Genomic DNA, 13,738 nt, shown 5'->3' with positions numbered 1-13,738 from the left:
AATCATCGAAATCGCGAGAAAGATCGTTATTTCGAATTTACATTATCGCGCCTCCGGCGTGTGGAGTATCCGTAAAACAAAAAATCTAGAATTCTCGATTTTTTTCGAGAAAACGGAGTCACACTCGTATACATGAAAACTCGATCTGCGTGCGAATGTGCGTTCGCTGCGAACCTCTGCATGTGTGTGCTTGCGTAAAGAGAGACAGAGAGATATAAATGAGCCTAGAGTGTATACATATAAAAACACAGCACAGGTACAAGTTTACACGCGCACATTAGCGGCTCTACGACGCAACAGGTGCGTATAATACACACACACACACACACTCGTACATAAATACAGGAATGACTACTATATGCCGTCGCTGCTGCTGCGGCCACTGCGTAGCTGTGTCTCACACGCGAGTGGCGGCCACTCGGCGAGATATAGGTGGCACATAGGAGCGCAGTTTCTCGTGGCATTATAAACCCACCTTGCGTGAAAAGAGACAGACAGAAAGACTACCTGCGTGCAGCGCAACGAGCGAGAAAAGGAGAGAGAGAGACAGACAGACAGACAGAGACGCAGGAGAGAGAAAAAGGAGACGCGATATAGCACGGGTCAGTTAAGGCAAAGATGTCGAGGCGCGAGGTTTCATTGTTCGACAACGCAACGAGCAGAATGTCAACGAGGATTATTTGCTGTCTGGTGCTAGTGGTGGCGATTTTCAACGATTGTCACGCTTTACCAGCGGCGGCCGAGAATCAACGGCACAGACGTGCACCGCAGGAGGGCGACGATGGCCCGGTACGTGTGTATAACAAGCATCGCTTACTTCATCATTATTTGCTCTCTTCTGTAACTTTTTCGAAAGGGAACTTATGGTTGCATGTGTGGTGGTAGTAGTGGGGTGTCGCGAGCGCACTTATGTACTCGAGCGCCGATTCTCTCTCGCGATGCGAACCGATTTCCCATGTTAATCGATGCAATTCGCGCTCTTGCCCGTGTGCGGTACGGGGGCATTGTTTCAAAAAATATATAAATAATCAACGCTCGAACGGTGCGATGATTGGGCATAAAACGAGCGCGAAACGAAAATTCACGAGCGAACTTTCGAGAAAAAGTCACGATGATAAATTATGCTTTTTGACCATTACACATACAGTGGTGTATCATTACGTTATTATTATACACGTATGTGCGATACGCGACGCGCGGCAAAAATGATTTTCTTTTCACGCCCAAAGGGGCTCGTGCAGTTATAAAATAGAAACGCGCCAAATTATCGTGCGCTATCGGCTTTTGTTCGCTTACACACATTATTATTCGTATATATACGGTACGCGGTAGAGTCCACCCCAACAACAAGTAGTTGCATTGCAATAGCACACATAATAATACGGCCGAATCTCACTTTTCACCTACATATATGCATGTCAATAGTCTATAATAGAGATGTCGTTATGTTTTGTGCACATACACACACACAAGTCATATACGAAAGACTCTCGCGTGCGCATATAGCCGAAAACTTTGCGTTGCATTATTATGCTCGCAATTTCCATAGATACCTATGTGTGGCAGTATTACATGATATATTATACATATAGCGTGTGTATGTCTGCCCGTACAAAACACATAATGGCACAAGCCATGCATAATAAAGGAGAGCAATAAAACAAAGGAAGCTCGGTCACTCTCGCTCTCGAATCAGCATTTGTTATATTATTATACATACCTACTTTACTTATGGCGAGCGAGAATAAGCGAGGCCCCCGTTGCAATGACTAGTCAGAAATCGCGCGGGCCTGCGAGCATGTGGCAATTGGCACCAGTAGTAGCAGCAGTAGCTGTAGCTGTAGCAGCAGCAGCAGCATTAGCGGAGAAAGGCCTTTTTTATGCAATAATTATGTATACATAAGCGTTAAATCCTGTCGAGCGAGAGAGAGAAAATTCTCGCGTATTAATCGAATGTACGCATGTATCTCAACGCAGTTCGAGCGAGAGAGAAAGAGTTACGTCGTGACTTTTGACGCGCTCGTGTACGACGATAACATGCACGATGCGTATACTACAGTGTAAAAACAGCCTCGAGGGGGTGCAAGTACGGTAAAATTTTTAACCTCGGCATTACTTTGCCTTTGGGGGTACTCTCCGTATCGCACGCTATGTAACGCACTGCGGTACCATGCCTCCGACGCACAATTTGACGCAATTATAGACTTTTATTTTGCGGCTATTGCTATACTCCCTCGGTCGTGTTGGAGCGTGCGAGAGAGTCGTTGATTGACACCGCGCACTCTGTACCTACACAGTGTACCTCGAGTTATTTGTTGTTGTCTTTTTCATCCGTTCTGGTGTACAAAAACGGATGATGGATTATCCAGTACTGCAGAACGACAAATTAAAGGCATTTCGTCGTGGAGCCAAAAAAAAACATAAAGTACACGCGCGCGCACGTGCGTATATCATAGACACGTATCATATCCTTACGCAATTTTCTTGCGATGCAGCGCGACGCTCGCTGCATTTACTCGACCTTTGATCGAAATCTAGACGCACGAAATGCCCGTGCTATGCTGCTAATGAAATCTTCGCGACGCCGCCGCACATAATGTGCACATTTACCGAGTTAAATTTTCATTCTCAGCACATAATTCACCGGGTAATTATACAAGGATAACGACGTCATTCTTATGTACAGCCGTGTAATGTAAGGAAGAAGATGCGTTGTAAAGGCATGCGCGTCTATGTGTGTGTGTTAAGTATCTTAATTAGTTGCTATGCAAGAAAGTGATTGTATATCTCACCTTTCTCACGTCTATATATTCCTTTCAAGGATCGCAATCTTTTCAGTCCATCTTTCGAACTTTGTTTTTTCATTCACGAGCGAACGAAAATAAAAGAAAAACTTCATCGACTTTGTCTACGGAGGCGCATCGTGGACTCGAGTAGTTTCGAGTGAAAAAAATTCATTCGCTATTCCATTTCCTAGATGTCCAGAGAGTGAGACAGAGAGAAAGAGAGATGCGTTGTGTTGCTCGTGCATAAACACATACACCTGCATTAGCATCGAGGTTGCATAAAAGTGCATTGCCTTTATCAACGTTCACGTTTTTCTCGGAATATACGAGTTTTATGTAATTTCGAAGATTATATCTCTGTCTCTCGTTGGCACTTCATATGCATTATACGAAATTTAAACAACTAGCGGCATTGAGCATTTTCACGAGACAAAGTTGTAATACAGCTCGTAAACATACAAAACAAACATTTCGTTAGAGGCAGATATGCCGATTAAAATAGGATTTATTGGCGGTTTGCTCGGAATTACATTATACGCGATAGCTAACGAACGACGTCGCTGCACTCGTACATCGCGCGTATCATCGAGGCGTGTCGGACAAATCATAAAATAATAATCCAGCTCCTCCGTGGAAATTCACGCGTACATCCGACGAATCAATTATTCATGTGGATCGCTGCGATTATAGTTCTGAGTCAGGTTCTATCTCTCACTCGCTCGCTCGCTCTCAGCGATACTCGATGTCTTCATTTTGTGCCCATGATGATATATTCCATGACGCACACGAGAAAAACGGACAAAGAGAGATCATACCAGGCTCGCGTGCGTTTTATAGCAAAGTCAGAGACAGGCTCAACCTGTACTGGTAGGATTAAAATCTGGCGGCGGCGGCGAAGAAGCCATAATTCAAAAATGCATCTCTGCCATAAGAGCCACACGCTCGATAGTCGTGTTGCGACACATTTTGTATTCGACGTTTAATGACGTTTTCGAACGACGAAACCAAGTTTTATTATACATCCGCGAAGTGGCATTTTTTTCTTCTACTCTTCATAATTATTTGTTACATTGCGTTCATTATGTGCGCAGCAGCAGGAGCCGCTGCTGCTGTACGTCTAATAAGCAATTGATTCATGATCTGTAATACACGGAAACGCGCGCGCGGCGCTGTGACGTTGAACCATAATATTTTTTTTTATACTCCTTCGAGTCTCGGAGCGGATAATAATCGGTAGCGGTCAGCGGCTGATTTACTAATGATGTCTCGACTTTTTGAGTATTACGTGTGGTTGTCTTTTTTTCTTACTTTTCGTCAAAAACTATTACTCACCACGAGCGTAATTATGCAAACCGCACGTTAATGTTCATATACTTCGTCGTAAACAAACCTAGCATTAGCTGCCTAAACACGCGAGAGCCATGTGCGCAGCGCTATAAGCTTGACAATTAAATTCGACAAATGTATTTTCGAATCGTTTGCAAAGTAGCTGTGTGGTATATATCGATGCAGCTCGAGTCATGTAGCTCCGGACAAAAAGACCAGTCGCTCGCATCAGCAATATATTATAAATATTCGACGAAATCGTTTGAGTGCGCGTGGAGATTGTAAAATATTTTCTAACGCGCGCGAATGGTATATATTTTTAGAAGATTAGCTGCATAATTTGACTCAATATAAAAGCTCTCCAGAGAAGTTGATGTCTTTGTGAATTTTTTACAGTGATCTTAAAAATCATTTTATTATTGACTGCAGTGTATGCAACGGCTTAAACGAGTTTTATTATCGCTGCCAATGCATTGATGTCGGTCAACTTAATTTTTCGCTACAGAAACCACTCGCAATTTTTTCTCAGAAATTTTGGGTAGATATTGGAGCCAGCAAGCTGTGCTTGAATATAAGAGTCTTCTATACCCTAGTAGAAATGCTCGACATTAATAATCGGCTAATGACCAAGAATATGATCATTTAAAATGTTTTAAAATAAATTATAGACAATTTACTTGTTTTTAGCAATTTTTATGTTACAAATATTTTACAATTAGGAAATTTCAAATGACTTCAAGATGTTGTTTCAAAAAATTGTTACCAAGTTTCGACGACTTCAAATAGAATTGTAAAACTTGGAACTTTCACCACTAGATGGCGAGTGCCTTTATTTGCAAATCTGCAAGTGGCAATGTAAAAATAATTGTATAAGTCAAAGCACGGTTGAATGATTCTCACACGGTGGTTATCGATATCGGCGTTGCCATATCATCTTATAATTTGTTTATTTTTACAATATCGATACAATTTTCAAGTATTATGAGAAATTGTTCATGTCCCGAGATTCTGTGCGATTTTCAAATGACTACATATTTTACAAATTGACCGCCAGATGGCGAGCTGAAATCCAAAAGTGAAAAATTAAATTTAACTACATATAAGGCGAAGGGCTTCTAGCTTTCGTCATCTTTGCGCATGGGCATTATCGTAACCAATGAGGTTCAACCGAGGTGCGATTATTGCTAGTTGAAAACTTTACCAATACCCCGCCAAGACGATGTGAAAAACCATCGGCTAAGGCAATTTTTGAAGGCCTCTACGGGGGCCGCCTAAACTAATCCAAAAATAATAACATCCTTATTTACTTAGCGCGAAGAACTAAAACTTGGGAGAAAGTACGAAACCTCGAAGCAGGTTTTTGGTAATTAATATCTGTATTGACAATAAATGCGACGTAACTAGATTTTTTCTGATATGAATACAAGCATCAACAATAATGTTATTAAATCAGAATGACTAAATTCAATATAATTGATGCTTTACATTTCTAACGAAGAAAATTGAAAATACCTTATAAAAAAAATTTTTATATAGTAATTTGCACTACTTTTATGTAGTCAAAAAGTGGTCTTTAGATAGTAAAATAAAATTACAAAACAAAAATCAAAAAACATTCGTGTTTGTTAAATTTCCAATTTTAATGGCCCTTTTGTGATTGAAAATTTCTTTCTTGTCCAAGAATAAGCCATAAAATTTTGAGCATTTCTACTGCAGTATCTACGACCATACACCACGAACGTATATTAAAACACCAACACGCGTGTACAAAGCTAAAGCCAGAAAACGAAGTATCATCTTCCTGTAATCTGGTCAATTTCACGTTATAACGTGCATATTAGAGCCCCGAGCACGAATCTTCATTGAGTAATCGCTCGAGATTCCGTCATTTTCTCGCACAAAATATATCTCAGTTCGATTATTTTTTGTACCCACATGCAACTTGCATCTTTGAGTGTTCGCGTGTACAATTTGTACACGCACAATAATGTGCAAACTGCAATGAGCTACGATACAAAACGAGCTCCGGTCCACCTTGAGAGATCACTGCGTGCAGATTGGAGTCCTTTTTTTTTGGCTGTTATAAGATTATTCACGCCCGCGAGCTCGTGGATCGTTGCGCGTAGCACTTTCGTTTGACGGCGACGACGCGTACGTATACGCATTAAACGTATACGTATTTGAAAAAACCCGCGCTGCTGACGCTTTCGGATCGTTTTTTTTTTGTCGCAAGTGCGGCCAGGTAGGAGCTGTGATATATATTTATAGTACGTACGTATACCGCAGCGCAAGGTTATCCTTTTTTTTTATTTATTCCGCACGGAGAGTGAATGCAGTCTCTCTCTCTTTTTTTTTTACCTTTGCTCTCGCTTTTTCCATTTCGCTCGGGTATGCTGCGTGCACGAAGGGAAAAATGCGCGCGAGATTGCTTTATCATTTATTCACGCGTGCCCGGCATATTGAACGAGTGTATTCTGCGCAATACACACGCGGCACGCGAGCAGCACGCGAAAAAGTAGGCTCGCGTTAATCCGAATAAATCTTTGGGTAAACAGTTTATATTATATGATTGCCCGCGAATAAAATTGCAACTCGTTAAAATTGTATACGACTAACTTGCGTCAACTCGCACTGATCCGCGGAAAAACAAAAGCAACACATGTTTATCTCGGGATAGTGACAATAAACATTTGTCGTGGTGCACTCGATCCAGAGGAAACGATCTGCCTCATGGGCAATGGGTTCGTTCAACTACAGTACATAAAACAACTTCCTCGAATTTTCCTTCCGAGCCAGAAGTTATGACGCTCTCGCGCTCGTGCGCACCTACCTGTCGCAAATATCGCATTCGTATAATATTTTATTATACGTCGTTCGTTTGTTTTGCGCCGATCATAAATTTAACCCCGCAGACCAGAATACCTGCGCGTGTAAAGACACTCGCGGCCTGCAGTTGCACACGCACATGATGTATGCACAGCCTACTATATACCGAGAGCTGCAATGACATAGTTCTATTTAACGAATGTGTAGCATAATAATCGCATGCGAGGTTGCTGTTGCTGCTGCTGCGGAGATTTCTCTACACTCTCGTTTACATACGTGTGCACATGCACTCGCGAGCGCGTGTCATACATATGGTAGTCATTTTAATACAGCTTTCATCTAAGCTCCGATGTAAACACATTGATGTGTACCTCGTCGAGGACACGAAGTGAAATTTTCAATGGCACCCTCTATATAAAACGCGAGACAAGTTCGTAGCACATGTCGACCGAGAGAGAGAAAGAGATCTCGGTGCACGATTGTCGTTATCAGCTATGTGGATTTTCTTTTTTATGATTTGCATACGTGTACGGGTGCAATGGGTTTAATCGATGCACTATGTTTAGTGTGTACTGTCGTGTGTGGGTGTTTCATCAACGCGAGACACGCGGCTTTTACGTCCTGACGCGCGCGCCGCGCAGTTCGAAATCGAAATTCATCATCTCTCGGTGACTTACCGTGTAACGCACGAGGCTCTTGACACGATGTTATTAGATTTTCGCGCGAGAGCTCTAAAATTTGACACCAGCGGAAAATATACGATGCCTCCCCTCCTTCCCTCCGTTCCCTATTTACCCCGCTATCTACCGAACGAGATCTGTAATTGCTGTTACGCATTACTTTCTCTGGCGCGGCATTACGCGAGAATTGCCGAGTCGTTTTTCAATTTTTCATTTGGAAAAAATTTATTATACATATTTCGAAAGTTTTTCTCGCACGCCGTGCCAACGGTGCGAGTAGTCAAAGGATCGCAAATGCCAAATTCATAATATCAACGTAATAGGAGGAGAAAATTATAATTTTTTCAGTCCTTCCGCCAACCTATCGCGCTAAACGTTTAGAGGCTCGAAACATTTTAATCGAACAAGTAGTATCACAGTTATCAAACGTGTCAGTAAATAAAAATGCAATCACATTTAAGTTATCAATTACCACTAGATGGCGACTACCTTTATACATAAATCCGCAAGTGTAAAACTCAATTGTATAAGTCAAAGTTCTGAAAAAAAAAAATTAGGAATACGATTTTTGACAAATTTTTTTGGGGACGTAAATTTTATTCGAACTATTAATTATTAATTTTTATGCGATAAAATCGCTTTATTTTATTTTATTAATGTGCGACTAATTATTTATTTCTTGTTGCCTATCTCGACCCTTTTCAGCAACGCGATTACTGTACGCGAGATTATCATCGGAGCTTGTTGAAGCCTTGTTTCGACGAGTTGTACTGTGCAACGCGGGTATGCGACCATATTCTCGTGTGGCATGAGCTAGCCGGCTCTTCTTCAAGGCATTCCCCGTTACAGTAGATGTCGTGTGAATCACATCGTTTTCAATGTTCAACAGAAATTTCATGCACAAATTTCATGACAATAACGGACGATTCGTACGAAAACTTTTTCTTTTGTACTGGTACAAGTAATGACGTTTACACTCTGTCTGAATTCAATTGCGATCTTCGTTCAGATTCTTTTTCTATCTATCGACGTTAACCTACATGACTCACGCAGAAAATCAATCGGCTCTAATTCCACCGGAGCGTAATGATCATTGTAACAGGTGAGAATGTGACGCAAATATCGGGGATACATAAATAGAGAGTGAAAAGAGATTCTTTAACGCTATTGGTAAATAATATACATTCGTATCGGTGGACGCGCATAGCAGCTCGATCTCGCGGTTCGATTGCTACTTACTCGCCCGTGTGAGGCGCAATTGTAATAACGTTTAACGACCTGCTGTAGGTCGGGTACGTCGAACCGTCGCGGGTTGTTTTTTATTCAGTTTTATCTCTGTCTAAGTCTATTTTTGCAAGCAACATTTTTGCGGTATGCTATTTAGCGCTGCAATGCGCCGAGTGCGCGCGCGAGCGTGTGTGACACGAAAGTTAATGAAATCAAATGATTGCCCCGGCGCGCACGATCTCTTACACACCGATTGCTCGGATTTAAACGAGCGAGACAGTTGGATAAATTATCCTTAATAAATTAGTCGTATTTAGGAGCCGTTGGAATTATCTCCTTTTTTTGTTACGCGTTCCAGCTATCTTGCAAACGTTTTTTTGTTGCCCTCTTTCAACGACTGCGATATCGTTAGATGGAGAAGAAAAAAAAACGAATCAGCTGTTGGATAATGAATTTTTTCTGCACCATTATGCACCGACCGATCGTTATTTAATCGATTTTCGGTCAAGATACGAACGGAAAAAGCTTAAACACGCAGAATTATAATTCGCACTCGTAATATTTAACGAGGTTCCTGATTAGCTTTTAAATATGTTTTTGACTCAACGTTGTTGACACGTGCAGATATTACGCACGATTTCGTTGAAAGATCTTAATCGCGCCTTCTCGTATCTAAACCTCGTTACACTTGCTAATTCAATTTTTCAATTCGCAGCTTCCGTTCATTCAGTTCACCAAGGGTGGAATTCGCGTGAACTTCGGCGGCTATCACGCCCAGGCCGGGCTCGGAGGTCTGCTCACGGGCAGAGCCGCCGACGGAGGACTGCACGCTAGCGCCGGCATCGAGAACGGACCCTCGGCCAGCGCCGGCCTCGGAGGAAGTCTCGAGAACGGACCACGTAAATATGATAAAAATATACGAACGAACGTAATTTCGTCACCGCGATATATCTCATGCAGATCGTAAATTTATCCTCGAGGGGGGGAAAAAAATATTGCAAAATTTCCATACACACTCGAAAAGTAATGTACGTTATAACGCAAGCGCCACACGCGCGAGCGCACGATAAGGCAATGAAATAAATTCATTTCGTGTGTTGTAGAGCTATGTGATGCAAATTTCGCGCTAAGCCGACAACACGTGTTCCAAAGAAATCACATTGCGTTATATTTTTATATACGATATGGATAACATAAACACACACTTTTTTTCTTGCAGAGGGCGGCCTTCATGCACGAGCGGGACTGGGCGGCAGCGGACCGGCAGCCGAGGCTGGACTCTCGGGTTCGTTGGCCGGACCGAAGCCGTCCGGTGACATCTACTCGCGAGCCCAGATAGCCAACGGCATCGAGGTGTCCAAGACTAAGGGCAAAAATGTCCAGATAATTCCAAGACCCAAAAAGGCTACGGAACAGGTGAGCTCGTGTCCAGTGCATGTAGAATTATACATGCATCTGAGTCTTTTACGCGTCAACGCGAGAGAGCAATACATACATACGTACTCGTTTAACTAGTTTTTCCTTCTTTTACCCTGGATCGTTACAAATTGAAATTCTCACGAACCGAATGATTCATTTTGTTTTAGGATCAATATGCGGCGAGTGGAGCAACGGCTGCGGCTTTGAATAGAGGTTCATAATGATTTTACAAAATCGCAGTTTTATTGCATGGCTATAATAATTTTAAAAGAACTGAAAAGTAGATGTTTCTCACATATTTATTGATTTTGCTTGATATTAACAATTGCTCAACGCGCAAACTTTTTTAAAAAACCCTTCAAGCTTTATTCACATAACAAACAAATTGAATCCAACATCGTTGACGAAATTTACGTTCTAGGTTTTAATTTTTGAAGAATCCCGATGCCTATTTCCAATATCTCCAACCCAGGAATACCTACGGAATAATTTTTATTTTCGAAAAAAAAGTTTGCTTTATAGTTAATGTTAATTCATGAATAATATACATTAGTCTCATGAAAATATAAAGTTTTGTAACACATCAGAATGCATTTGGATAATTTTTTTCTTCAAATGGTCATTTTCAAAGTTCTACTTTTCAGTCATACCCATTAGAACGTGATGTAAAAAAATGGCTTTTTAACTCTTCAGCTTTGCCTAACACACACGCAAATCGCAAAAACGCACCGACTGACGCACTCATAATACTATTAAAACAGTGACATATGTAAGGTAATATTAACAATCGTACTGTAAACCTTTAAATAATTCTTATACATTTAATGCAGATGTAATCTAAAATCAGACATTAAACTTGCAGTAACTAATATTAAATTATATTTACTGTATTTTTAAAATTTAAATTAAAATTAATGAGTCAATTCTGATTTTGTTTTTATGTCAATTGATCAAAAACAGTATACAAATTCAATTATGATCAAACCCAACATTCACCACTAGATGGCGAGTACTTTCATTTCTAAATCTGCAGGTGGAAAAGTGGAAAGAATTGTATAAATCAAAAATTAAATCTTCTCAAAATGAAATCGAACTCAGCTGTTGTACGAATACTTTTAGATGGAATTGAATTCATTCTCGTAGAGAAAAAAAAACTTCCTCCATTATTACATTAATTTCAATTTAAATCCTTCTAACAGTGTAGACTAAACTATGTTGTTTTGACTAAACAAACTGACAAAATATGAGCCGAGGTAACTTTTTTTTCTCATCGAATTCATGCTCATTCATTCACACGACATAATTTTGCACCAATAATTCATTTCACCTCATTCTCATCGATCGTCGCGTCGTCATTATTATATGAATTAATACGAAGCACACAAAGACAGACATTATCAATAGACTTTCGGGGGCGGTTTTCTTTTTCTCTCTCTTTGCGCAGACCCCTCGGACTCAGACGACGAGGCCTTGAAAAAATCGCATCCCGCTCGTTGGTACTTTGAAAAACGAGTCCAGGAGCGTATCGCGGCCGCAGGCCAGACTACCGCTGAGCCCACGACGACCGACAGTAATGCTATATCTGAACAAGCAGTGACGAGTAGCAGTGCTGGCAGCAGTAGCAGTAGCAGCAGTAGCAGCACCAACATCAACAATAGTAGTAATAATAGTATCAAAGAAAAAAACAGCGGAGGTAGGCAGACGTCGGGCATTTATTCCAGGGCTACCGCCAGCGCATCTAATGACGAGGCGATTCAAGACACCGGCCGACCCAAACACAGGTCGACGCTGTTCGATGACATTTTCAACGTGAGTAATTGCGTATTATTGTACAAGCCAACGATTAGCCCGTATTAACCGCGGACAATTAATCGTGGCAGTTTGATCGACGTTTGTAATGCGAGACTTTTCTATCCTTTTTCAGATTCCAATCTCGGCGCTGAATGCCGTGAACAAGCTCTTGAAGAATCACGTCGGCAAGAAGTGAGGAATCAATCTATCTCAGCGCGGATTAGCAGCTCTCTTCTCGCGGCGCTACGGCAACAAAGAAAATAACCTATTTTTATTATAATTTTTCCTCGATAGAAATCAGTAATTATCGAAATCGACTCATCGCCGCTCGATACGTTACTCGCGATTAGCTTTACATAATAATGTATTGTGTACAATAAAAATATATCGATATGCTAAATCAAATATTCCGCAATATTGTATAATGTAATGAAGACATTCGAATTTTCATCACGTTCCAAGGCTGGAGAAGATTACAACAAAATAAAGAAAAGAACAAAAAAGAGAAACAAAATTGTAATACGCTGTAGCTTTGTTGTTGATTCGTGAAAATAAGTGTGCGCACGAGTTTGAATCGGCGATTGTGATATTTGAATTGAATGACAATGAGTGGACTTTTATATGCGTCGCATGTAAGAGGATTCGTATTTTAATTTTGACTCATGGCAATTTCCTATTTTACTCTTAGCGTTAATATTTTTCATGTGTTTGTAGTAAGATTTCGTAATAAACGTGGAAGATCAATAATCACTATAAAACTTGTCATTTTTATTATTTTCAATTTTAATCAATTACAGTTGCATATCATCAAAATTTGTTGTGTCATTTTATACAATATATTTTAAAAAAAGTTAATTGTGTAGTACAAAATCTCGGTATCGCATGCCTGACCATGTTTTTACTAATACTACTTGTTGAAAATGTTCAATTCTTGACTCTCAAAATACATTATCAAAATATCGCTTATTTGTATGTAGAATGAATTTAATCATTTTTTGTATAAATATAGAATATGATTGTACCATTGAGCATTTGTTCACAATTTTATTGCAAAGTCAATATTTTGCGATGAGCTTTTAGAGTAACGATAATTAAAACGGTCCTCATTTTATGATCTCGAAAAAAGTATTTTAATTTTTAATTACAAAAAAAGACAATAATTTATTATTCAGTGAGCTTGAATAACAATAAAATAAAAATTATTTTATCGATCAAGTGTCGATAATATAGGATTGCAACTTACTTAAAATCCATTTAGACATTTTTTGAAAAATGTGTGTGCATAACAAGTGAACTGATGCTAACGATTTAGTTTTTTACATTGTTCAACAACCGTCATTATTAACTATGGTAGAAATCCTCAACACTCACAATGGTCTAATGACCAAAAAAATGCTTATTTGAAATATTTTAAAATTTATTCCCAGTAATTGGCTTGTTTTTGGAGATTTTTCAGTTTCATTAAATCATAAATATTACGCACATTTTAAATGACACGTAAATGACTATTTAATTGTTTCAAAAATGTATACCATTTCAACCATTTTAAACTGTGAATGCTATATTAAGCCTCTCTACTCGACTATATTACTAATTTACTAGTTTAACCAATAGATGGCGAGTACATTTATCCAATATGATCCAAGATATCCGCAAACTTTCAAGCGACAAAGTAAACTTAAT

At 39.9% G+C, this 13,738-nt stretch overlaps 1 protein-coding gene and 1 non-coding gene across 3 annotated transcripts; both read left to right on the top strand.

The window, feature by feature from the left end:
• Window positions 1-391: 391 nt before the first annotated feature.
• On the top strand, window positions 392-12,813 carry LOC106654769. Of its 2 annotated transcripts, none has more exons than XM_014374781.2 (6): window positions 392-789; window positions 9,561-9,744; window positions 10,065-10,261; window positions 10,432-10,477; window positions 11,859-12,073; window positions 12,189-12,813. In XM_014374781.2, exons 1-6 carry the CDS (start codon window positions 619-621, stop codon window positions 12,249-12,251), a joined length of 876 nt encoding a protein of 291 aa, XP_014230267.1. In that variant the 5' UTR covers window positions 392-618; the 3' UTR covers window positions 12,252-12,813. The 2 variants fall into 2 exon arrangements, with proteins under 2 accessions (XP_014230267.1, XP_014230258.1); XM_014374772.2 differs by having other exon boundaries at window positions 11,709-12,073.
• On the top strand, window positions 5,240-5,379 carry LOC111694486. Its single transcript, XR_002763648.1, has one exon. It is a non-coding gene; the product is annotated as a U4 spliceosomal RNA (small nuclear RNA).
• Window positions 12,814-13,738: the final 925 nt, after the last annotated feature.

The sequence above is a fragment of the Trichogramma pretiosum genome, unplaced genomic scaffold (genome assembly GCF_000599845.2).
Source record: "Trichogramma pretiosum strain Unisexual culture from Peru unplaced genomic scaffold, Tpre_2.0 scaffold1, whole genome shotgun sequence".
In the NCBI taxonomy this organism is placed as follows: domain Eukaryota; kingdom Metazoa; phylum Arthropoda; class Insecta; order Hymenoptera; family Trichogrammatidae; genus Trichogramma; species Trichogramma pretiosum.
This window is presented reverse-complemented; position numbering and strand designations above follow the sequence as displayed.

What these genes read in the sequence shown, in the direction of transcription:
- LOC106654769 (XM_014374772.2), top strand. Translation starts at nt 619, where the DNA reads ATGTCGAGGCGCGAGGTTTCATTGTTCGACAACGCAACGAGCAGAATG. An exon ending in AGGAGGGCGACGATGGCCCG is followed by an intron (nt 790 to 9,560) that starts GTACGTGTGTAT and finishes TTCAATTCGCAG; the next exon opens with CTTCCGTTCATTCAGTTCAC. An exon ending in GGCTGCGGCTTTGAATAGAG is followed by an intron (nt 10,478 to 11,708) that starts GTTCATAATGAT and finishes CTCTTTGCGCAG; the next exon opens with ACCCCTCGGACTCAGACGAC.